Genomic DNA, 27,725 nt, shown 5'->3' with positions numbered 1-27,725 from the left:
GGATATATAAAAAAACTGGTCCCACGGGCTACTCTCAAGGATGGAAAACAGGCAAGAATGAGAGATTTTGAGAAGAAAATAGACCTAATTATGAATTACTATCATTTATGAGTTTTGCATATGTGCATAGATTGACTCTCTGTGAAATACTTTTAAATTATTAAATGATGTATCATTTTGGTGATAATGTTTGAAACAGTAATAAAAGTTTTAGTTACCGGTATAAGTAGTATTTAAATGCTATGATGAAGTTTTTGAGTTTGTGTCTATAGCAAACTAATGATAGTTTGCTAAAATAAACCAAAGGAAATGGTTATGTACCACCTTTCTGATGTTGCTCTTGAAATCATAACTATTTTAAAAATGTGACTGCTGTATGTGTAAAGATGTTTGTACATTAGAATGATTTATAATCATTAGATTAGATGATTAATTTAATTAGGCAATACTCAGTAAAGAATCACTAAATAATACAATCTTGGACAATATTACAAGTTTTCTTCAAAATATCCTAAATATTTTATACTTAATAGATAATACTCAACAAGAGATGGTTATCTCTATGTGTAATTTCCTGGGAAACTATAAATAATTTTTTCATAAATTCTGATACTTTCTCAGAACACCATGTCACCAAAATGCTCTATTTTTCCCTTACCTCTAATTTTACAGTGCTAACACTATTCAGAATTCATTAATCCACTTGGAATGTGATATTTAATCATTATGAAATGTCTAAATGCAAGATAATCCAGTTCAGGTGATACAAGAAAAAAACCAGGTGGAAAACACACTTTTTTTTTAACTTTCTTTATTTTCAGCTTAAAATTTAATGACGTACAATTTAACAATGTCTTTATAAAGGCTTTATATTTGCATAAGACTGACTCAAAGAGATATAGGAAATAAAATACCATCTTAATTCAAGTTTTCTGTCAGTACTTAGAGTACTAACATCCATATATATTGTATATACATTACAAATATATTATATAAAATACTGTAAGTAACCTGGAAACCACAATAAATATCAAGTAAGTTATTAGGCACTCGGCATAGAAAAATCCAGAACCTGCATGATTCTTGAGAGTGCTGAGTAACTCAATATTTAATTATTTTAAACAATATGTACAGTCTTCACACATCATATATGATCCTCGTTCTCCTCCAAATCTAACTTCCTCCCAGCATTAGTGCCTTCCTATGAATACTATTGCTCTCTACAGCTATCACATAAGAAAATAGTTTGCATTTCCCTCGATCAACTACTTTAGAAGGTATCAATGCTAACAAAATAAGTACAGCCCACATACAATATGTTCATAAAAATATGCTGACAGGCACCAATTTACAGAACTGTTTGCTGCAATACTGAAAATTTACCCAGAAGGTAAACTTGAAAAAAAGATTTAAGTATATTATTTTTAAATTGCCAATACTGTTACATCCAAAAACTCTTTGAAACTGAGGTAATAACTGGTGTGTGTATGTATGTAAAGATAGAAAGGTTGGCAAAAACATTGAAAGTATTTTTAAAAATTCTGACAAACACGAATGGACCTCATTCCTTATCAACTTAGCCTGTATTTATGTGTGTACAAATGTAAACCAAAGGAGTTCAAAGGAATATCTGAGCTGTATTTCCAGATACTTAGGGCTAAAGAGCACAGCCATGGAACACCTGAGATCACCATCTTAGAAGCAAAGCCTATTATTTCTCTAAGTGAAGTGCCAGAGTTCATTGATAAAAATGAACCTCCACTGTAACTCCCACTGACATCCACCTAAGCTACAAATCAGACTCTGGCATATCTGGTATATCTGCCATCAGGTAGCCTATCCCATATCGTCCATTGGGGGCCATGTCCAAAGTTGGAGATCCACTCTGTTTCCTGTAGATATTATGACCAAAATGTGGGGACGATGTCTCGCTTGGTATCTTCCCATGAATGAGTCTAGTGGCATCATCGCCAACTAAGTGGACGGGTTCCTTCAGGACTCTGCCTCTCTTGTAGGTCACTGTGGCTAAATTCCCTGAAGAATTATTTAAAAGATTGCAATGGCGAATGACGAAGACCACTGGGACTGGGAGTATTGCCAAGACTATTAGAGAGACACACACAGCTACTCCCCACACTGGGTACATAAGAAATTTTTCAGCTGCCTGTTTAAAACAAACAAGAAACAAATACATAGATATTAAGATAGATTCCATTTTCTAGGAATTCATGAAATATGAGTCTCATGTTGTTAAACATGGTGCCAGCCTCATGACTTGCAAGAAGGCCAAGATATTTCAGATTTTGCAATTTTTGCATGACTTTAAATGTGAGTATGTGAGAACAGTAAAAGAATTCTAAGATGATAAAATTGCATTCTTTCCATTTTAACTTACAGGGCAATCTGTTATTGTTGAGCAAGATATATGTATATTTATCTTTATTTAGTGGCCGATGCATTAGCATAGCAGGGAGGGCATTTGCCTTCCAAGCAGCTGACCTAGATTGATCTTCAATATTCAAAACTACTTAGCCTGCAAGGAATAATTCCTGAGTGCAGAGCGAGGAGTAACCCTGAGCGTTACTTAGACCATACCAAATTATATATTTCAAAAACACTATGTCTTCAAAACCACACATATTTGGGACCAAACAAAATGTAAATGTAATGGCCTGAGAGCAGAGAGTTAATACAGTGGTAAAGGTGGAGAATCTTAACCAGTTCAATCCCCAGTACCAGATGTCCCAATCCCTGAACATCACTCAGGTCATCCCAGGTCATCCTCCGTATGACAGTACTAAACATTGTGTATGGTCAGACCCTCCACATTAAATCTTGTACTTTTGGCTGAGAATCATTGGGAAGAGACCATGGGAATCCTGAATATTGCTTTGGGAGCATTCACCTAAAAGTCTCAGGATCCTCAGCATAATTAAATTTCATTTATTAAACATAAAAAATATGATCTGGGATACAGGGTGCCTGCCTCACATGTGGTCCAGTCCAGTTATATCCCTGGTACCCCATATGGTCCCCAAACTCTACTGAGTGATCCTTGAGAAAGGAGCCAGAAATCAGCCTTGAGCACCACTGGGTTTGGCCCCAAAATCAGACATATATAAAAAAATAAAGGTTAAATTATACTATGAAGAAAGAAAAAAATCAAAAATCTGAAAAGTATTTTTAGCATTTTATATGTATCTTTATCTTTAACAAAATGCTTATTTTGTACTCTACCTTCTCTTCAATCCATGCTTTATAGCCAGGTGGGCTTAATCCCATGTTCACAACACTAGATATTAACAGTAATATTAGCACTAGAGGAGAAATGTATTTCCACATATAATAGTAATATCTGTTTGGTGCAAAGCCCAGCATATCTTTTAGGTCCTCCATAAACCTAATTAAGAGAAAATATTTGATTATTCCTCAAGTTAACATTTATGTGTTTTAAAAATGTAAATGATGATATAAACGATTTTAGACCTTATAACTTATAACATTGTTTTAAGTTCTATGGACCTAGATAAAATTAAGTAATATTCGTTACCAAAGCACTATATAGCGATTAATATTTAATTCATGTAAACAGCTATTACTAGTTAACAATAAATGATTAATAAATACACATTTTTCTATTCTTCCTTGCCTGAAACTAGTGATAGCAATAAAACTGAATAATACCAATACCACCTTTTATGTAGATTAAGAGGAATGCTTTTATTCAGTGTAATTAATTATACTTTACATATATCTCCATGTTTAAAACTCTTATTTCCTTAATAATGTGTTAGAGACAAGAACTTTAAAATATCTTTTGTATGTGGGATATTAAAAAACATAGTAACATGAAATAAGCAAGTGCTCAAAGGCAACTAGAAACTGATAACTGTTCTTCAGAAGGAAGGTTAGTAAAGGAGAGTTATGGGTGGATCAGGATGGGGGAAAATGAACATTGGTGGAGGCAAAGTGGACACTTGGAAGAGAGTGAGATCTAGTATGTGTTTTCATAATAGTTAACTCTATTGTAAACTGAAGAGCCTAAATTAAATGAATAAATAAATATTGTACAAGATACCCACAGATTTTTCTTCATCTGAGATCACTCTAGTGCCCACTATTTACATCATATTTAAAGATATCTATTATATATATGCACACAGGCATCTAGAAAGTATATAATTGCAAAGTTTAGTTATTAAAATTAAACTAATAATTCTATAAATATTTTTGGTTAGAAAACTGCCATATAGACTTCACACTTTTCTAAAATTGTTATATTTTGTGATATATTGTGAGATCCAGATTTCTTTCATAAAACAGATTAGTAAAGCAATTATGAGTATAGATTTTAGAGTTAAACTAAAATGACTATAAATTTGGGGTGTCTGTCTAGTTGTATGATAAAAATATACCTCATGTCATTCAATTTAGAATTACAGAAATTACATCCTCTGTGAGTACTTAGAAATAATTCAATACAATGAGGTATTTAGAACAAAACCAATACTCATTAGGTCTTGGAAGTCATTAAATATGTTTTTAAAAATTAAATACAAAGTTTAGTATCCTAAACTTTATTATCATCTATATAACTCAAACTAATCACCTAATATAGTGGTACACTGCCTTATAATTTCTGAATAAAGAAAACTAAACAAAAGTTGATCTTTGTAGTAAAGAAAACATCTCTCTAGTCATTTGCCACTCAAGGAAATTGATACCAACAACTGTTCTTTCCAAAGCAGATGAAAAATTAGTTCATGAAAACAAATAGACTTACTTATCTATGCCGTAAATGAAGGATACAGCAATGTTCTCCAAAATCACAACAATGAGCAAAGGCAGAGTAGCAGAATAATCATCAAACATGGTGACAAAGTAATTTCCAGAGCATTGCACAAATATCAGGCCAATAAAAAATGCCAAAAAACAACAGACCACTGGGGGAAAAAAAAAACCTCATTAAATGTTATACTTTTTTTTTTTTTTTTTTTTTTTTTTTTTGGTTTTTGGGCCACACCCGGTAACGCTCAGGGGTTACTCCTGGCTATGCGCTCAGAAGTTGCTCCTGGCTTGGGGGACCATATGGGACACCGGGGGATCGAACCGCGGTCCGTCCAAGGCTACCGCAAGCAAGGCAGGCGCACCTTACCTTTAGCGCCACCGCCCGGCCCCGACTTAAACATTAATTTTTTAACATGCCTAGCTTTTCATGAACAGAAAATAGTTTCCCTAATCTTATGAAACGAACACTTTGGGGATTCCCAAGCTTTAGTTCCAAGTGTAATATGGTGAGTGCATTGCAAGCTAGGAGTGTGAGTCTATAGATGCATATTTACTGAGCACTAATTAATAAATATCAGAAAACTGATTTTGGGATCACAGTTGGCAATACTCAGAGTTCTATACTCAGGAATCATTCTTGGCTGAGCTGAGAGGACTTCACTGGGTTCCTAGAATTGAACCTCGATCAGCTACTTGCAAGGCAGGCACCCTGAATCACAAGTTCTGTACTATTCCTCAAAGGAAAATTTTTTTTTTCTTTTTGGACCACACCGGTAATGCTCAGGAGTTACTCCTGGCTATGAACTCAGAAATCACTCCTGGCTTGGGGGACCACATGGGATGCTGGGGGATCGAACCGCAGACCACCTAGGTTAGCCACGTGCAAGGCAAAAGTCCTACTGCTTGTGCCACCACTCCAGCCCTGAAAGGAAATATTTTTAAATATAAATGCCCATAACCTGCTCGCTCTGGTAGTAGCAATGAGTAGTTTTAGTCAAGAAATGAATGGTGAGTTATTTCTACCTCTAATAACATTTTATAATGTCAGAAGATAAGTAAACATAACTTATAATACAAGATCAGGTTAGTACATATTTGTAATATTTCATTTTATATTGTCTTACTTTATAATTATGTATAAAAACTATAATGAGCATCCTTAGACTTGACTATTAATTTATGATAATAACATGAATTAAAAAATAACAATATATAATATATAATATTATAACTAAGCCTTTGCATCTGATAAAGTATAACTAACAATAATAGCTATACATATTAATGGTTAATAATAAAATATCAAATATAAAAACTTCCCTGATTCCATACTAATTTCTCACCAAGAATAAAATGGTTTTAGTTCGACAACAACAGCAGAAAAATAAAATACATAGAGACTGACCAGTAAAAATTTCCTTCCTCACTTTAAAGGTGTCCACAATGGGTGTGATGATGCCTTCGATTGTTCCAAACATGCTGCCAAGACCAAGGTTTATGAGCATGAGGAAGAACATCACTGACCAGAAGGGAGATCCTGGGAAATGTGTCATGGCTTCAGTAAAGGCAATAAAAGCTAATCCAGGACCTTGAACTGTCTGAGAAAGATACACAGCATCAATATTATTACAGAGCAATACTGAAGGTTAGTTGTAGGCAAAATGGAACCTCTTAATGGTGTCAAACAGCTACTAGAATTAAATAAACTGACCTCTTGTTTTTTTTTCCCAAGAAAAATACCTTTCAAAATAACTTTAAATTGAATATATCACATAAGAAAGATAACAGATGGACCAGATTTTAAGTATTTAAAGGTAAGATAGTAATTAACATTCTTCTTACAGATATCAGGAGTATTTTAAATTTAATAATGGTTTCCATCAATAATTTTTATTTTCACATCATTTTTTACTTCCAGCATCAACTCATCTTAGCTAATAGATCAGTAATAGTTCCATTTTTTTGACAATCAGGGAGGAGGATTACAAGTAATACGGGATATTTATTAATCTCAGCTATTTGTGTTTATTTAAATATATGGCCCACAGCTAAGAAAAAAAGATTTCATCATGAGCTATAAACATAATTATTAAAATGACTACATATCAATCACAATATTAAAGCAGTTACATTTTATGCAAATAATGGTTTGAATATTTTATTATGTTTAACAATAAAATTATCAAATAAATTTTCCTGTTCCATGATGTAAAGAACTTTATATTTTTAATATATATGTATATATATTTTTTTTCTTTGCTTTTTTGGGGTGACTCTGATGGAACCTGGATCTTCCGCATGCAAGACAAGAACCCTACCTGCTGTACCTTCACTCTGGTCTGAATATTGAAACAAAAAATATCTGTTGGTCTTTTTTAAGCTACATCTAGTTATACTCAGAGTTTACTCTTGGCTCTGCACTCAGGGATCACTCCAGGCAGGTCTGGGGAGACTATCTGGGGATCTAGGAATTGAACCAGAGTTGGTAGCATGGAAGGCAAACTCTCTTTCACACTGTACTATCACTCCAGCTGGAGCTATATTTACATTTTAAGCTGTTAGAGTTTCATCAATGTAATTGCTTTTTAAAGTGAAGCAAATCTATACTATTCAAAAAAGAATATTTTCTGAAATAAAATTTAAATGGTATAATCTTCCATAGTCATTCCCAAGGTGACTTTATCAAAGACTGTTTTCTGGATAAAACCCATTTCAACTTAATGAACTTTCATTGCTTAACTCTCTCTTACTCACTTTATTAAACTCATCATTAATTTGACAGGGATTGAGATGAAGAGCAGGGAACTCGTTTTCTTTCACTTTCTGAATAATGTCATAAACTAAATGATAATCTTCTGCTGTGAGAGCAGAAAGTTGGATGTGATGAGGAATAATATCCTGACTAAGATTGCCCATTTTCACAAATCCCATGATCATTTCTGCATTTCTGAAAAACAGAGCAACACATTAGTCAGCAAAGAGGGCTGTGGTGGGTTCATTTTGCTCATAATTAGATCATCGCAAGATAAAGTTAATGAGCCATACTCAGCAATGCATTTCTCATTGGCTACATTAGCTTTGAAGCCCAGCACTGCAAACACCACCAGTGTGGCCAGCACGGAAGTGAAGAAATTAATGAAGGACACCAGGACAGCATCAAAGTGGCAGTTGTTGTCTCTCTTGTTGTAGCTTGAAAAGGCAATGACGCCCCCAAATCCCAGACCTAAGGCAAAGAACACCTGGGTGGCGGCTTCTTTCCACACCTTGGGATCCAGCATTATTTCAATCTGTTACAAAGAAACAGCAGAAAAAGTAAGCTGCCAACATAACAGTTCAAGAAAATTTAATTAGTTCTAATGGTAATATGATAATGGCATGTGTTCATCCTAAGGTTAGCCAAGTCTGGTGAGTAAGGTAATATTAAGCAATAATTGCCAATTTTTCATTTAGGAATGAAACAAGCAATATGAATCAGACTGGCAAGCCTTTAGATTAAGATGTTATTTCTATAGACATTTCCTAATTCAATTGAAATTTTAATATATTAATAAAAATTACCGAAGAAATGTATTTTTATGTATTTATTTCCTTTTATGTATTTTTCTTTACAAAGTAAGGTAAATCAATTATTTAAAAAGTTGAATAGTTAAGATTCTAAATTCTATTCATTTTGTTAGAAATGTAATGGCCAAAGAAGGTTTAGATTATAAAGTTGATTAATGAATTATTTATAGTTCATGTTAATAGTCCCCATTTACTCAATAATTTTCAAAAAGCTTCTTTAGCAAACTAAAAAAATTGAGTTCACATCTTTAACATTTAATGTTTTAATGTTTTAAATTACTGAATCTGTACAATACATCAAGTAGCTCTGCCTCACTTCATACTGACACCACTGTATATAAGACATAGATAAAAAAGATAAAATAGTCCTATCTGACATCTACCTTAAAGAACAGTTTATTTCTTTAATAGTTGCATTTAAACAGATATATTTTACATTGCATTGCAGTGCAACTACCTTTACTGAGAGAAATCTAACATGATTAAGAAAGATTCCACACACAATTTCACATATTGATTATGTTAATTAATAACACAAAAAGTGTAAAACAGTAAGTGGCTTATTCAATATCCACAAGCAAAGAAGGTAACAAGACAAGTTATTTCTTATTTTATGGCCTATCAGTAATGTGATCAATAGTTGCTATATATCAATAGTTGACTACAGTGCAAGGCACCCAAGTAAACATTTTTAATTATTATATTTTATTTACAATATATTAAATACATAAAATTTCAACTGACAATCTGAAATTCTGCAAAGCTGAGGATTTTCATTCTATCTTATTTTTTATTTCCCTTACCTTTTGTTTCTATCTTACAGAGCAATTCTGGGAAGACATGAAATATGCCATAAATATTTCATATTTATGAAATATACCTATCTTTCAAATATTAGTTATTTAACAATCAATTCAAGTTGATTGACATTCATGCAATATTTTCATTAAAAATTATTATTAAAATTTATATTATGAAATATCCCTATTCTTTCAAATATTAGTTATTTAACAATCAATTCAAGTTGATTGACATTCATGCAATATTTTCATTAAAAATTATTATTAAAATTTATGTGCAATTAAGAAACACTATTTACTAACAACCACTGCTAGTTATTTTAACAAGGTTAATACAGATCTGTGAGACCACATAATAACTGTCTATATTTATTCCACTAGGGGCAGAGAGCACCTATTTCCCACTCAGTGGGGGGCTCTTGTATCCTGGGCGCTATTTCTTTTGAGGTGCAGAAGCTTCTCAGTTTAATATATTCCCATCTGTTAATCTCTGCTTTCACTTGCTTGGAGAGTGCAGTTTCCTCCTTGAAGATGCCTTTAGTCTCAATGTCCTGGAATATTTTACCTATGTGTTGTTCTATATATCTTATGGTTTCGGCTCTCATATCGAGGTCTTTCATCCATTTGGACTTAACCTTTGTACATGATGTTAGCTGGGGTCTAAATTCAATTTTTTGCAAGTTGCTAGCCAGTTGTGCCAACACCACTTGTTGAAGAGGCTTTCTTTGCTCCATTTAGAATTTCTTGCTTCTTTATCAAAAATTAGATGATTGTATGTCTGGGGAACATTCTCTGAGTATTCAAGCCTATTCCACTGATCTGAGGGCCTGTGTTTATGCACCCAATACCCATCAAATAAGGGGATAATCTCCAAAATATACAAGGCACTGACAGAACTTTACAAGAAAAAAACATCTAATCCCATCAAAAAAATGGGAAGAAGAAATGGACAGACACTTTGACAAAGAAGAAATACAAATGGCCAAAAGACACATGAAAAAAAGCTCCACATCACTAATCATCAGGGAGATGCAAATCAAAACAACTATGAGGTACCACCTCACACCACAGAGATTGGCACACATCACAAAGAATGAGAACAAGCAGTATTGGCGGGGATGTGGAGAGAAAGGAACTCTTATCCACTGCTGGTGGGAATGCCGTCTAGTTCAACCTTTATGGAAAGCAATATGGAGATTCCTCCAAAAACTGGAAATCGAGCTCCCATACGACCCAGCTATACCACTCCTAGGAATATACCCTAGGAACACAAAAATACAATACAAAAACCCCTTCCTTACACCTATATTCATTGCAGCACTATTTACCATAGCAAGACTCTAGAAGTAGCCAAGATACCCTTCAACAGATGAATGGCTAAAGAAACCGTGGTACATATACACAATGGAATATTATGCAGCTGGCAGGAGAGATGAAGTCATGAAATTTTCCTATACATGGATGTCCATGGTATCTATTATGCTGAGTGAAATAAGTCAGAGAGAGAGAGAGAAAGACGCAGAATGGTCTCACTCATCTATGGGTTTTAAGAAAAATGAAAGACATTCTTGCAATAATAATTTTCAGACACAAAAGAGAAAAGAGCTGGAAGTTCCAGCTCACCTCATGAAGCTCACCACAAACAAGGATGAGTTTAGTTAGAGAGATAACTACGTTTTGAACTATCCTAATAATGAGAATATACGAGGGAAATAGAAAGCCTGTCTAGAGTACAGGTGGGGGTTGGGTGGGGAGGAGGGATATTTGGGACATTGGTGATGGGAATGTTGCACTGTGATGGGTGATGTTTTTTACTTGACTGAAACCCAAGCACAACCATGTATGTAATAAAGTTGTTTAAATAAAAAAAAAAATCAGGTAAGATCAGTTGGTTTTTATAGCATTAAAAAATGGCTAAATATTAAAAAAAAAGGACCTATTTACTAAAAACATTTTCATCACCTCCAATTCAAGAACTACCTTCATGTTTAGGGAGGTTGGAAAAACTCCCTCAATAAACAAACATAAATATAACAATTTTGACAAATTTTTATTGTTTTTATATTAACTGGCACATTCTATTATAGGATGACTACTAGTCAAGTAAAAGTAAAATGAAAAAATTATTTTTATTTGATTTTTTAACTTTAAGTAGTAATCCCTAGTTTGGAGTTAAAATATTAAAAAATTAAAATTATTAAAAAAGCACAGATTAATTTCTTTTGGTTTTGTTATTGTTGTTTGTTTTTTTTCCCGTGGTTTTTTTTTCTTCTTTTGTGTTTTATTTTGTTTTTTATTTCAGGACCGTGGTTATTGTGTGGTTGTTGTCTTTATTGCTATGGTGCTTTTTAAGTTTTTTGTTTGATTTTTTTTGTATTGTTGATATGTTTTTTTTTCTTTTTCTCTTTCTTTTCTTAAATTGATATTCATAGCTTCTAGAGTCTAGAAGGACTCCTCCCATTTTTTGCTTGTTTGATTTTTTATCATATTTTATTTTATTTTTTCTTCTTTCCTTCAAACAGAACAACACAAATTGAACCATCTTGTCCCGCCTCACAAATTGAGGGGGAAACAATGGAGGGTACCAAGATCAAACAGTTGTATGAACATTAAGTAGAAATAAAAAGAAAAAAATCAGACTTAAATAGCAAATCCAAAGCCAACGACAATAGAATTGATACCCAATCTACAACAAGCTAAACACGGAGTGGACCACTTATACTAGCAGCCCAGGGGGTAAAAGAGGGGCATATGGATTGCATACTTTGAACAGGGATGGAGGGAAGACAACACCGGTGGTGGGAATGCTCCTGATTCAATGTCACTATGTACCTAAAATATTACTGTGAAAGATTTGTAATCCACTTTGGTCAAAATAAAAATTAAAAATATTACAAATAATGTCATTTTAAATTAAATACTTCATGAAATTAAATCACTGAACTTTTAAATACAGAATCAATAGGGATATACCCATAAAAATTAAATATTAAAATTTTTAAGTGAAATATTCTATAACAATACAAGAAGTTCCCCAATTAAGAAAGAAGATGTAGAAATTCACATGAGAATTAGTTGATTACAAAACCATAAAAACTTTGTTAATATAACAAATACAGATGTGTTTGCTAATTAGTTATGGTCTATTGTAATGCGATTTAAATTCTTGTATAGCTGAAATTTGTAGATCTTCTGGCAGCGCTCAGGGGTTACTCCTGGCTCTACATTCAGAAATTGCTCCCTGCAGGCTTGGGGGACCATAATGGATGCAGGGATTCGAACCACCATTCTTCTGCATGCAAGTTAAATCCCCTACCTCCATGCTATCTCTCTGGCCCTGAAATTTGTAGATCTTAGCAAGTTATTCACAGAATAGCAACTCCAGCTCCAAAGATTCAAAAAGATTTTAAAAGTAGTTAGGATGGGCCGGAAAGATAGCATGGAGGTAAGGCGTTTGCCTTTCATGCAGAAGGACAGTGGTTCGAATCCCGGCATCCATAAGGTTCCCTGTGCTTGCCAGGGGCAATTTCTGAGCATAGAGCCAGGAGTAACCTCTGAACGCTGCTGGATGTGACCCAACCCCGCCCCAAAGTAGTTAGGAAAGGCAGAAAATATTGTCAGCAATTTTTCCTCTATAGACTGGATTCCAATAAGAACTAGTCACTGAATGAACACATTTTCTTCAACAAGCATCAACACAGAAGTGCCAAAGCATCAGTGACCAAGAAATCCAGGAATAATTTCATCTTCCCAATCTGAATGTGGATTGGATATTCATATTTTAGAATGCATGAAATTTCAGAGGGAATTTTGATTAGCTCTTTATAACTTGAGTATCACTAGAATAGTCAAAGCAGATAGGTGCAATTTAATTCTAGTACATAATCAAAATACAATTCTACTTCCAAACTTATTTTTGTTTCCTATCAATCAACTCAAAAACTTTGCTGATATTAACTAATAAGGTTCAATGTGTCTCTACTGACTTCATTTCTTTGTATAATGACATAACATATTTTATTGTGTGAAACTGAATGATAATAATATCCCTGAAATGTATATGCATTCACAAAGGTTACAGAATTATCCAAACTCACAAGTTGAAATAGTATTCTCAACTCTGAAGCAACCTCAACACAAAATGTTGAGGTTTCTTTTCTTTTCCCTAGGACAGTTTAAGATACAAATAGAGTTCTAATTCTGGGTTTGTATATTTTAGCTGATCTGTCATCCTCCTGAGACATTATGAAAATTAATATTCCTGATTTTTTCTAAAATAAAAAAGATCCTATTGGCAGTTTTTCAAAGGTATGGTGACATAATATGCTAAAAACTAATAGAGTAGAAAGAAAAAATAGTTATTTTTTAGTTTCCAGTATAAACATTGGTTTCCATTTATCACAATTAAATTGTTTCAGCTTAATACTGCACTTTAAAAATATTATGCTGGTCATTATTCCTTCTCTTTGTATTTATAGTCACTATTCACTTCAAAATATTCACTTCAGCAAATATCACAGCATCTTTTTCTGCCAAAGCCACAAAACGTGCTACAAATAAAATCTATACCTTCTACTTACGAAAATATAGAAGACAACTGATCCCCTAGAATTAAAATAAAATATTGCAAATAAAAGTTATAATCATAAAATTAGAAGCCTAGTAAATTTCTGCCCCTCAGAGAGTACAGAGTAGAGTACTTCATTTGCAGTAATACAAACCACAATGTCAAAAAGAAAAGAAAGAAGAAAGGGAGAGTGAGAGACAAAGAGAGACAGAGAGAGTAAGTGGATGAGCAAGCAAGAGAGAGAGAGAGAGAGACAGAAAGAGAATGAAGTGAGTGAAGTAAAATGCCTGCCCTAGAGGCAGGCAGGAGATGGTGTGTGGGAAGGAAGAGGGAATCAGGGAGGGTGAGAGAAAAACTATTGACATTGGTGGCAGGAAATGCTTATTGGTGAAGGTTTTTATACATTGTATAACTGTAACTCAATCACGAACAACTTTATAAAAAAACTGTATTATGAACAACCTTGTAATCATGGTTTTTAAAGTAAAAGAAGAAAACTTTTGCTCTTGTCAGATATACAATACAATATGATATGATATAATGTAATATTATATTATATAACTAATAAAAAGGCTAGTATGTCTCATATATCTGTGAGATTACTCCTGGACGGTACGTGCTGGGATAGTACTGGAACAAACAGAGCATTTCAAGAAGACCGTCCTGTCAAAGCTTGGGTACATACCTTGGGGGTAAACATATGACGGATACCATCAAGGGAACCTTTTAACAGAAATGCTCTGATCAGAAAGCAAAAAAGGACCACATAGGGGAATAGAGAACTGAAATACATGACCTGCAAAGAAAAGGAAAAAAATAAATAGTGAGGCATGCCAAGGAAAACTTTTAAATTGCAATTAGAATACAATGTAAAATTCTTTCTTGTGATCTGCACAGCCCTACGGGAAAGTGCTCTCATGCTCACCTTCTCCTCTATAATCCAGCAGATCTTCATCCTAGGAGGCCTTCACAGAAAAGAACTTCTCCAGTCTCCCTTTCCCCCATTCTGCAAGAACTCCCTTTGGTTATTTCAGTATCCTCTTTATCTGTTCATCTTCCCAAGATTTCCAAAATAACTTTGGGGAGCTGTTGGTTAGGACAATAGTTGCCTAGCATCCTTATGACCAGATCACCTGGTATTTAACTCCCACCTTCCCTCCTCTCAATAACCAATCATTATTTTGTGGCTGGCAGCACTTAACACTGTTAAAATTTCTTCATGGGTTGGTTTGTTTATTGCATTACTGGAATAATAGTTCTGTAGAAACAAAGACCATGACCCAAACAAAATTTGTATAGCTATACTTAAAAGTGCAGAATAATCTGAAGAAAAAAATTACATTCATTCATAGTTCTGGTCTCTGGAGCCACCCAGAACACTGAAAACATTAAATTAAATTAAATTAATTTCCCTTTAATTTAATTCAGCTACTTGAAGATTGTGGTCACAGGGCTATTTTTTCTGCATAATAAAGAAAAATGAAAAATAAAGAAAACTGGAAATTTCAGTAAAATACGTTTGCAGGTGCTGTCTCCCTGATAGATCTCATCCATCCAATTTTAAAGGCAAATGAAAATGAATTGATTCCTTGTCTTCTTATAGTAGCTCTATTTTTCATATATTTTCTTTAGGCATCATTTTTCCATACAAGTGTGAAGCCTTTTGGATTTGGCAGTCAGCTACAGACATTTGGGGCCCACTGCTAAAGTACACCTTTGGATCAGAAAGACAATACGGTGGGTGTGGCGTTTGCCTTGCACACAACTAACTGGGTTTGATATGGTACCCCAGATTGTTTTTCTAGTCTGCCAGGAAATATGAGCACAATGCACAGAGCCAGGAATATGCCCAGAGTACCAATAGTTGTGACCACCAACCAAAAACAATCGAACATACACACACACATGCACACACACACACACACACAAACTTTTGTATTATCCCTAAAAATTTTCCCCTTAACTATTTCCCTCTCTGTTTCAGACAGAGGTGTTGTGACACTAGACTTTTCAGTCTTTACTCACTCACTCACTCACTCACTCACTCACTCACTCACTCACTCACACAAAAGCCACTTTTCCCTTGAGATTTTTACTTTAAAATAATAAATTAGATATACTGTAAAAGTCATAGTATGTAAAATTAATACTACACGACTCTCAAAATGTTCTAAAATATCTATGCTAAATGAATATTCTTTCCCCTTGTGAGAATAAGACACAGCCTCAGCAAGAGAAGTAATAAAACAGGATAGACTCAGGTCCAGAGTGTGTCTGGAGTCCTCTGGCTGACTATACTTGATTCTTTTGCCAACAAATGACAGTATCTTCGTAAGCATTAAAATATGATTAAATTGGTTTCAAGACCTATTCTAGTACATTCAACCTGTTTGATTCTGATATACTAGAAGAATTCTTTGCAATTAGTCTAGACTAGAGTGTCATGAAAACATAAAATACAAATTAGATTCCAAGGACTTAATGTGAGGAAAATACTATAAGCAATTGAAAAACTGAACTCATTTAATGATGTAATATGATTTTTAAGGGGCCGGGGCTAAGGCATCCATCTGCCTTGCTTGTCATGGACATTGGTTTATTCCAGGCACTTTATCGTCTCCTGAAGTGGTCCCTGAGTACAAATTCAGGAGTGATCTGAGTAAAGAACTAAACGGCCATATGTAATTTAACTTCAGTATCTCCAAAATTACTAACACAATTTTTCATCATACAATATTCACAGAAATTAAAAATTTTAGAGAAACACTCATCTGTGAATGAAAAATAACTTATATATATGTATATATGTGTATATATATCAGCAGAAAGGCAAATTTAGAAATTTGCTTAGCAACTTTTAAAGACTGATTTACCTATTAGTTAAATTTAAGGCAGCATTTTTTCCCTCAAGTTTACTGATTGTTGGGTAAAAAGTATGACAGACAGAAACAGTGTTGTATTATAATTAAAGAACAGAAGTCATAAATGTGGAAAACCCAACATGCCTCCTGGGGTTTGCACTTATTAGTTATAATTTGGGCTAGTTATAATTTCTCAAAATTGTATTATTCTATAAAACAGTACTAAGAGGAGCAATTATTTCTTCAATTTATCTTTAGAATTAAATGGAATTCTATAAAATACTTATCACAGTGCCCAACACAAAATAGGCATGTTATTAGCATTGGCTTTTATTATTGTTCTTGTTCTAATTATTATCAGAAACACAGCCACTCTCATCACTTACTATTAGTACTACACCATTATTCTCCCTCCTGCTGTTATATCAGGGTGACTGGTAAAAAGTCAGAAAGAAAATATACTTGATAAAATTTATGGTTCAGGAAAGAAGGAAAGTAGTAGAAGTGAATTTATAAAGTGCAGAAAGGCGAGCCAACAATAAATTCTTAATTCAGTCCAGCTGAGAGCACTTTAAATCAATAACCTTAATAATGGGAGATTACATTTGAAAGAAAAATTGGAATTACTTCCTACATGCATGTGTTATAACTAGACTTTATTTAATGTATTACTTTATACCAATAATTTTTTGTTTGTTTTTGGCCACACCTGCCCTTACTCAGGGGTTACTACTAGCTCTGCACTCTGAACTTGGTGGGGTTCCCTGCTATACTATCACTTTAGCCATTAATGTATTTTAAAATCTTTTAAAATGTTTGCCTTTACTCCTTGAGTGAGTATATTGGTCTGAATTCCTCTTGATGTTTATCATAGATTCCTGATGAAGTTCAGATCTTTGACAAATGTGCCATCTATGAGTATATATACTGAATTGAGGCCATATGTGGTTGTGCTCAAGACTGAGCTCTGGCTCAGAGCTCACAAAGTGGGCAAGGGACCAACCATATGCAGTACAAAATATTTAACCCAGGTCAGCCCCATGCAAGGCAAGCACCTTACCCATTTCACTACCTCTCCAACTGTGAGGAGATATTAATGCAACTAATCCTAAGGACACATAGACCCAAGAAGAAATTTATAAAAACTAATAAAATGAAAAAAGTCTTTATTCTACCACTTGGTCTAGTTTCCAGAATTGAAATCCATTGGAACTGAAATCCATTGAAATCACAGAACTATATTTGGATCAACTAAACAAATAGCAAAATAACTTTACAGAACCATGACAATAAAGACCTTTATGAAACAAGAAAAGCTGATAAGTGACTTAGAATATGGCTACAGAAATCATCTCTTATGTGATTCCCATACATTCCTAAAAGCAACACTTGCCCACACCTAAGTTCTTTACTGACTACTTAGAATAAAGTACTTACTAATATTTTCCAACAATTTACAGCACATCTGGAGGGAAGCATTAGACAAGAAATGGGGGTGAACAGAACAAAGACTCTAATATACTAACTTTTCCTGAAGACTGAATGCCTTTGATCATAGCCAAGCAGACCATGACCCAGGCAGCCAGCAGACAGATGGTCATCTTCCAGTTTAAGCCGCCACTTTCGGAAATGGAACTGGAAATATTCAGAGCTTCTCTATACCAGTAGTAAGTAGTGGCAGAACTTTTTTCACATTCAGGCTCTACAACTTTAGAAAAGAGGTCTCACAAACATGTCACACTACAGAGTCACAAAATTATTGTTGAATTCAGTTATTTTATTCCACAAAAGCATTTAAAATCACTTTTCCTAAAAACTCAATTGTGAAAAACAAAAAAAAAGACAAGAATAATCTTTGATATTTTAGTGATTTACTTATGAAAGAAGGATCCAATGTTTTTTGTTAAAAGTACTAAAAACCTATCAGACTTTTTACCCTGAATAGTTACCAGACTACTTCTGGGTCCAAATAACTATGCAGGCTGCTGAACACTAATACATTTTGAAATGAAGCTAGTCTACACACAAAATATTCTGTAAATATAAAATAGCAATCAGATTTGGGCATTTGGTATGAGAAATTAAATAAGATTATTACATTAATGATGCTTATATTAATTACATGGTGAGTGGTAAAAATGATATATATTGTATTAAATAAAATGTTCCATGTCTCTGTTAATTTTTAATGTGAATATTACAAAATTTTTACTACACAGATGAGTTGCAGTCTATATTAATTGAACATCACAAGTAAAAGAGATGTTCTTAATTTTTAGTATATAAAATTATTGGTAGGAAAACTATAAAAAATATAAAACAACAGAAGACATGAAAGCAATTAGCTCTATCAAAATTCCTTTTTCTCACTGGGATACTGGTGGAAGGAAATGTGCACTGGTGAAGGGTGGTGTACAACTATAACTGAAGCTCAACCATGAACAATTTTGTAACCAGTGTTTAAATGAAGTAATTATATATTTATTAAAAAAAGTAGAAATCTTGTTTCTAAACAGTGCACAAAACGAGGCACCTTTGACAAATGTCATTCACTATAACTCACTAACTCTGCATTTAATAATTTTATATATAGTTTTACAAGTGTAGGAAGCTAGTCTCACTTCAAACCTAAAGTTTAAAGATATTCTTCTTTTGAATACCAATTTTTCAACTTCTTTTACCTGTAAGGTATTCCTCCCCCAATGCCCTAAACTTTCTGTTGAAATGTTCATCACATCTGGATTACAGAGCCACCTCCCACCCTGGTGGGTCGGGATCTAGAGGATAAAGAAAAGGGTATGGCTGTGGGGAAGGGAGAGGAAAAAGTCAGAGAGCTAGAGTAGAAGAAGCAGAGAAGAAGCTGCTTGGAATAAGCTTAGCATTGAAGCCATGTGAGGAAAAGCATATGGTGGATAGATACTTGGAATAGCTGGCTGACTCCAATGAAACTTTAACTGACTGCTTGTTATTATTTCTCCACTATTATCCTGCTTCTTCATAACCGTCCACCAAAGGGGCTAAAGGTGCCTGCCCTGCAGAGCCTAGAAAGGCCTCACGCAGACTCGTGAACATTAAACATTATATTTTATTTAAGTCAACATTTACCCATTCAACTAAACCTTAACCCTCCATATTCATATGTTGTTTTAAAATATTTTTCTAGTACCTTCTCTGTTCCTAGTTATTCTCAAACAAATTTACATATAAAAACTCCTATTTGTCCTCCGGTTTTAACAAAAATAAAAGGATCAATAAAGATCAACCAAGTAATAACTTTTCAAGTTAACAACTGATAGATATAATATTTTGCCGTACACAATTAAAAAAACTTGAGAACAATTAATAAAATCAAAGAATGCCAAAATCTCTGTGAGTACTGAAGATATAAAAGGAAATTTAAATAAAATAATTTTAAATATGCTCCCATACTATTTAAATAAATAGCTCAAACAGAATGACTTTATCATCTTGACAACATATAAATAGCAATATATTAGAAAAACAAAGATATCTTACAAGCGAATGAAGCATTTTTCACCAAAGGGCACTGATACCAAGGTAGAGGATTTTGAAATGACTGAGAAAAATAAAACAAACTCCAGCCAATAATGACATTATAGTAGAGTGCCACAAAATAGCACACCTGCAAAATAATAAAACAGGGTTGGTTACATGAAAAGGCTTGGGTTCCTTCCTTCAAAACAAACCAAATAAAAGCAGATGCATTTATAAATATCTCTGTTTCATTTTTATTTATCATACAGTCTCTAACTTAAAATTAATGTTTATCAGAGTTTATAAGAAAACACTAACAAGATCAAGTTCTAGTTGGACCTTTTTAAACCCACTAATTAAAGAACTAATTAGAAATACTCACAAGCATACTCAAAACTTTCTACTTCAAATAAAAAAATTGCACCATATAACACATGAGAAAACTTACTACACAGCTTGCAAATCCAATTCCGCCCAATTTAGGGCTTATATAATTCCATACACCAATGCTGCCCCGCCGAATTCTTTGACCCACAGAAAGTTCCAAAAAGAAGAGGGGTATTCCTATTATCAGAAGCAATATTAAATATGGCAAAAGATAAGCACCTACAGAGGTAAGAACAAATAAAATATATTTTATTTCTTTTCAAATGTTACAAATGTTATACATGACTTCTGATTATCTAATGAAAATATATTTTCTATTAAGTATGCTAGTGATTTAATATCAATGCTATAAGAGTTAATGCCATAATTACAGATGGCATTTTGTAGAATATGAATTAAATAAGGTTCTCATAAAATTATGATGAAGGAAGGATAATAATGAATAATCTTAGTGTCACATTATTCAAAAGATAGGATAACTTCATTTCAATTAAAATAATCAATTTTTTTCAGCCACACCTGGTGACGCTCAGGGCTTACTCCTGGCTTTGTGCTCAGAAATCGCTCCTGCTTGGTGGATGCTGGGATATCAAACTACATTTGATCCTAGATCAGCTGCATGCTAGGCAAATGCCCTACTGCTGAACCACTACTCCAGCCCTGAGCAATCAGATTTTAATAGGCCCTTTTTGTTTGAATTTTGACAGCTTTTGTTATTATCCAATTAAAATAAACATCATGATTATTACTTTTGTTTCAAATGAATGAAGCTAATTTATTTCATATGTTTATTCCAAATTTTTTCTAAACGTGAATACTGCCTAAAACATTATATAACAGAAAATCAAATATATGATTATATCTATGAAAAAATGTCTGACATTATATTCACTATCGTAGGGTTTTTTTTTTGATACTGATATTGCTAAATTTAAGTTATTTTAACTTATTGGAAACTGAAAAAACTTAAAATTTGGTTAATAAATCACAGAAAAAAATTCTTTCTTTGATCACCAACACTGTTTGACATTAGAAATTTTAGGCACTCTTTTAGAAGAGATTTAACAGAGAGGCATATAGGTATATGTAGCATTTGTTATAAAAGAATTAGTAAATTAGGAGCCAGAACAGTGGCGCAGCGATAAGGCATTTGCCTTGCACGTGACCCAGCACAGACCACGGTTCAATCCCCAGTCGAAACATATGGGTTCCCCAAGCAGGAGCGATCTCTGAGTCCATAGCCAGAAGTATCCCCTGATCATAACCAAGTGTGGCCCAAACTTAAAAAAAAAATTAGTAAATTAAAAGATGTTCACAACATCCTCAGGAAAAAGCAAAGAGAGCAAAGAAAGATAAATTTACCCCTACACAAAATTGAGTATCAATAGAAAATAACTTGCTCTTATGGAAAGCTTAGCAGAACTCCAAGCTGAGCTCAATTCCAGCAGTCTCTCTTAATTGACAATGGAAATTAGTTTCTAAACATAGAGTACAAAATAAAATCTATATTATATAAACAATTACAATTTATAAAGAACAAGGAAAGTACTTACCACCCCCATTCTTCTGGCAGAGGTAGGGGAATCGCCACACATTCCCTAAACCTACAGAAAATCCCACTTGAGCCAGAATGTACTGTAATTTACTGCTCCACACTGGTCTTTCATCTTCCACTTCTGAGCCTTCTTTGGTATCTATGTCTTTTTCTTCCTGGGCATCAACAATGAGTTCACTCTTCTTAAAAGCTTCATCAGCTGAGTCTTCATTGGAAAGAAGGTCTTTGACAGACTCAATAACCTCATCATCTAATTCTCTTTTTACCACTTTGCTATTTTTAGGCATTGGGAAGGATGGATTCTAGTTTTAAATCCCCTGCCGGCAAATGAGTCAATTCTTTTTTCAAAGTGTTACTTGATAAAAAATAAATACCAAAAATGTATAAGATGATCAAGTTGTATGAATCCTGGGTCTGGTCTCCCAGTAGTCTATAGGTGCCTGTAAAAATTTAAGTTGAGTCATGATAAGGTTAAACTGAAAAACACTTTCAAATAATGAATAACCTTTCTTATTCATTTTTATAATAGAATCTCTTTCTTAAGAGTATAAAATATGTTAAAGTTTCACATCAATTCACACAAGTTTCACATCAATTACCCCCTTATTTTGGCCTAACTTTCAACTGAAACAATTACTATTTTTTTTAAAGTAGTTTTATGACTGTTGGTATAATTTAATGGAGTTATATGGCTTATGATCATATTAATATCACTGCCCCTTCTCCACTATCCTACGTCACTTCTAATCTATCCTATTCCTGGCCTCTCCTCAAAATTCCCCCTATCCAGCTTACCTACACATAACCTGGATCTTTCAACTTCTTCCTTCATGCAAAACTGACTCAAATTCCCATGAATAAGTTATTTTGTTCTTCAGTAATTAAAACTTTACAACACTTAACTCAATTTTTCCTAACTAATGTACATTTCTTATCTGATCTCTTACAGAATAACATGCATATGTGCATGTCAAACCTACAAATTTGTTGTACATAGAATATCCCCCTTTCAAATATGAAACTGCTCATCTATGGGATACTAATTGTGACCTTAAGAAATACAAACATGAGTAAAACATGTAGGGGATGCTCTATTAAAAAGTGTATTTCTAATAGTGTTATAATAAAATGTAAATTTAGAATTAACTGCAGCTGTTTTGCTTACATAACCGTGCTTTTCTTTAGAAATGAGGACTGCCATGACATAACAGGCTTCAGATAAGTGGCAGATTTGATTAGGCCAGGACAGTTTCAGGAACTTCGAAGGCATGTACCAGGACAGTTAGATAAACTAACAACACCCTGAGGACTGCAGGAGATAAAGCTTATGTAACTGCATGCCAAGGTCATGGGTGCCCAAACCCCTCCTCTATTACTTCAGCCTACCAGTTGAAACCTAGCTAATGCAACATGTACTAAGAGCCTGTAATTTTACTCCTAACTTGAAGCCTCAGCAGCCCTATTAAAGGGTATGCAAGTTCCATCTGCCTAGTCACCACCTGGGAGAGTGTGGCCCCAGCATACTGGTATCTAGTAAAGTCCCTTGCTTTTGTAGTGCTGTCATCTCCCCCAGTCTTTGTGGGGTAGATCTCGAGTCTGGAGCTAATAATAGAAAAGAGCATCTAAATCATATATGTTGTATAACTTAAGTGAGCCAATACCTTTATAATAGGAAATTTAGCAATGCTGTGTATGAGAATAAGCATATAGTTGGGCAATAATCACACAAATAAACAGAAGAAGAATTTAAAAATCTTGATTCTTGGGACCGGAGCAGTGGTGCAAGTGGTAGGGCGTTTGCCTTGCACATGCTAACCTAGGCTGTACCACTGTTCAATCCCCCAGCTTCCCATATGATCCCCCAAATCAGGAGCGATTTCTGACTACATAGAGAGGAGTAATCCTTGAGCATTACCAGGGGTGGCCCAAAGAGCAAAAAAAAGAAAAGAAAAAAAAATCTTGATTCTTGTTTGAAATAACAAATAACTCAAGAAAATTATTACCATAATTTTGTCTCTTCCCTTGTATATTATGACTAATATATTGTTTTCTATTCAGACAAAATACAAAACAAAAATACAAGGTATGTTCCCTACTCTATAAAATGTGATAAATCAATTAAATAAATGAGTGCATCTTTTCAGTTGGCTATGAAACATCATAAATAATATTACAAGATTTTGTCATTTATAGTTAGAATAAACTAAATTTTTATTGAACTACTTTTAGGTTTTCATTAAGTCAGAGAAACAGCCTTCATAGTCTACCTTCCCATCTTAATAAAAGCAGTATGCTGAGTTATACAATGAAAGGACAGTTTAGACATTGATCAGTTGTTCCCTTTAAATTTAGAGTGCTGCAATGTTTCCAAAATTCAAATATGCATCCTAAGAACAGCTTTATTCATTATAACTTTAAATTGTTAAAATAAATATCATGCCATTCAAAGGGGAAAATGTTAAACAATCTTTGGTTCATCCAAACTCAAATTTATTAAGTTAGTAATATGCACAATTTAGATGAATCCCTGAGGATTGTGTTGAGTTGGAAAAAGGCAATTGCATAGTGCATGATTACTTTTATATAAAGTTCTTGTAATGATAAACGTAAATAAAAATTAGTGGTTTCTAAAATACAGGAGTAATTGAGGTAGAGTCAAGTGGTTTGGGTTCTCAAGGGACAATATTGAAATTTCTTTTTATTCAAATTTAGATTATTTCTTGACAACTACATTTGAAAGGATAATCACAAGTAAAATAAAATCTTCTGAAATGTTTTTAAAACTCAGTTACTCTGACAAAAGTAGACATTTTTTATGTTGATATAACAGCCAAAGTTATGGAAACCCCCAAATCTTAATTGCTGCTTTAATAGCATTACTAAAACTATTGAAAAAGAAAACCTCCTTAGAAAGTGAAAAAGTAGGAGACTAAATAACTATTGACTTTCATATCTTACCAATTTGACATAATTTTCTGTGATATTAGTATCCTGAGGTTGTTTATTTTCAATAACTTTTACATTAGAATAGTTTCATCTTTATTTTTAAGAACTAAGATAGAAATAGAGGGTTGAAGAGCATCAAGTGAAAATATATCTGCAGTATTTCTTCTCAGAATTATAACCACTATTTCCCTAATAGTTGCCAAAGTTCTTCAAGATATTTTGTTTAAATTAATATATACCAATTCAGTCTAATCTGAATTCTGCCCACTTGACCAATGCATTTCTTCTTATGCAATCATTATTGTGCTTATAAATCTGCCTATATGATTTTACTTAAAAAAATCATCAAACAACAGAGAAATAGGGCAAATATGGAACTTGACTATCAGGTAGTCAGCCTGTGTTGATCTGGGGACCCAAATGGTTTCCAAAGCATTCCACTGAGTTCAAAGAAAAAAATGTGACATCTGAGTATTGCTGGGTATGCCCCAAAATTTTCAAGGGATTTTGCTCTCAATGTGTAACTTTTGCTTTACTAAAAGTAACTATGCTACTTCATAGTGATAAATGCATATATAATAAATTTAGATCAATATTATTTTCTACAAAGTTCATGTGACTCTGCATGTCTGACATTTTTACATCTATGGAATAAATTTATAGAAGTGGTAATTCATGCACTTTTATAATTCTGATAAATGGCCCTTGGTAGATAAAATGTTGTCTTTTTGCACTACAACAAGTAATGCATGAAAATAATTTGATTCCTTCAACTTAAATAATAATCTGATAGGTGAACAAGTTTCTAGTTTAACTCATCTATTCAAAGAGAATAATCAACTTCCTATGTGAAAGGATCTCTTAACATATTGATCATGAGTAAATAAGGGGAACTTCAAACCTGAAAAGAATTACATCTAATATAAAGTAGCATTGTGATTTAAAAATACTGAAAGAAATCATTACTAAACAAGAAATAATAGAAAATGCTTTAGTCAAAATTAACATTTAAGTAGATACTTTGTTTAGCAAAATTTACCAAATTATTCTAGAAGAGTAGGTGGTACATATTTGACGTTATTATGGCAAATTTTAAGTAAACACACATATTTTGCATGTAACCGCAATATTTGCATGTGATTATGCCATAAATTATTAATATCATTTGTTCAGAAACTACTTTAAAAAATCCATTCTAGCTATCAGCATATCTAAACATATATATTTTTATAGTAGTAAAGCACTGGCATATTCAAGAGAAGTTGGAAAATTAATTGAAAATTTAAAAAAGTTAATTAAAATGAAAGATTTCTTTTATTCTAAGAAAATAATCTTTTGGGGCCAGAGCAGTGGCGCAGCGGTAGGACGTTTGCCTTGTAAGCAGCTAGCCTAGAATGGACCGTGGTTCGATCCCCTGTCGTCCCTTATGGTCTCCCAAGCCAGAAAGATTTCTGCGCACAGCAGAGTCAGGAATAACCCCTGAGCGTCACTGGGTGTGGCCCAAAAAACAAAAAAAAGTGAAAAAAAGAAAATAATCTTTTGATTACTTGGAAGATAAAGTCACATTAAAGTCTTATATTAGGCAGGAGAAGTAGACTTTCTAATATGTAACATTAAAATTTCAATTAACTATTTGATTTTATAATTATTTTAATTCTTTCTATTTTTCCAAAAACGTAAAACTCCCCCCTGGCTCAAAATCTCAAAATGTTTTTATACACTAACAATACCCTTTTTAAAGATTTACTATGACTTGAATGTTTGTAACCACTTCCCCATTCCAATTCACAAATTGAAATTCCAACTATTGGTAGTAACAGATGGAGCCTTCATTGGGTGTTAGCATGGACCTCTATGAGCTAGAAGCTACATTTTCCATCTGGACAAGACTGACCATGAAAGGCCTGACACAGAACTTGCTAAACCTGTGTCTTGGTCTTCACAGCATCTAGAACTGTTTGCAAATCCTCAGTCTAGCCCAAATAAGGATCTCTGGGCCTGGTGCATGACAGGATCTAGAGGATGTAGGGGGCCTGTTTGTCAGTTTTCTATGGACCAAGAATGAGGTTTCATCTATTAAATGCCCTTAGCAGAAAAACCCTAACCCTGGAAGGGATTCCTAGCCCTGGATGACTCTTATTTATCTATTTATGTATTGGCTAACACAGAATTTATATCCTAGAAACATGTGTATGCAACTTCCTTCATGCTATTAAAATATGCATTTTGATCACATTAATAATATTGTGTTTATTTATTAATGGTACGTAAATTAATTTGTAAATTAAGTACAAAAATTTCATCAGAAAAAATCAACATTCATGACTATTGTCAATACACAGTAAATGAACTTCCTTTCAAAGTTATAATTTATAATTTAATATAAAGTAATAATACTTTGATAATTCCTGAAAAAATAACATTTAATGTTTCACTTAAAAGGAATCAATGAATTCGTTCTGAAATTTGACTAAATAAGATCTACCACATAGAACGTGGAATATTTTTCCTGTGGCCAGACAAGACAGATGTTCACCAAAAAAGAAAGTGCAAGATGGTGCAATAATACTCATTATTTAAGAAAGATATTTCGACAGTGCAAGAAAAAAGTGCACCATAAAGTGTATTTAAGCAATGACTTCAGGGGATGAAACAGCAAAGAAGTAGGTAGGGTCCAGGCTTCCAGGGACAAAAATTCTTTGCTAGAGCAAACACACCTTGCCCGTATCTTGTAACAGCAGCGGGGCAAAGACACAAACGAA

At 33.5% G+C, this 27,725-nt stretch overlaps 1 protein-coding gene across 1 annotated transcript; it reads right to left on the bottom strand.

Moving 5' to 3' along the window:
- Positions 1-1,165: 1,165 nt before the first annotated feature.
- SLC6A15 (solute carrier family 6 member 15) lies at positions 1,166-22,445 on the bottom strand. The gene is made up of 11 exons (XM_049783153.1): positions 22,016-22,445; positions 20,524-20,681; positions 20,097-20,223; positions 18,107-18,288; positions 14,405-14,515; positions 7,834-8,075; positions 7,543-7,735; positions 6,194-6,386; positions 4,784-4,943; positions 3,238-3,400; positions 1,166-2,164 (listed from the first exon to the last, which is right to left on the bottom strand). Exons 1-11 carry the CDS (start codon positions 22,302-22,304, stop codon positions 1,790-1,792), a joined length of 2,193 nt encoding a protein of 730 aa, XP_049639110.1. The 5' UTR covers positions 22,305-22,445; the 3' UTR covers positions 1,166-1,789.
- Between the last annotated feature and the right edge of the window lie 5,280 nt (positions 22,446-27,725).

This window comes from Suncus etruscus, chromosome 11 (genome assembly GCF_024139225.1).
Source record: "Suncus etruscus isolate mSunEtr1 chromosome 11, mSunEtr1.pri.cur, whole genome shotgun sequence".
Taxonomy (NCBI): Eukaryota; Metazoa; Chordata; class Mammalia; order Eulipotyphla; family Soricidae; genus Suncus; species Suncus etruscus.
Note: the sequence above shows the minus strand (reverse complement) of the source record. Positions and strands in the feature narration are given on the sequence as shown.

Excerpts from the sequence above, each read along its gene's own strand:
- SLC6A15 (XM_049783153.1), bottom strand. The coding sequence starts at position 22,304 with ATGCCTAAAAATAGCAAAGTGGTAAAAAGAGAATTAGATGATGAGGTT. Across the intron at positions 20,682-22,015 it reads CTGCCAGAAGAATGGGGGTG|GTGCTTATCTTTTGCCATAT; the intron begins GTAAGTACTTTC and ends TTACCTCTGTAG. Across the intron at positions 6,387-7,542 it reads TTAATGATGAGTTTAATAAA|ACAGTTCAAGGTCCTGGATT; the intron begins GTGAGTAAGAGA and ends TATCTTTCTCAG.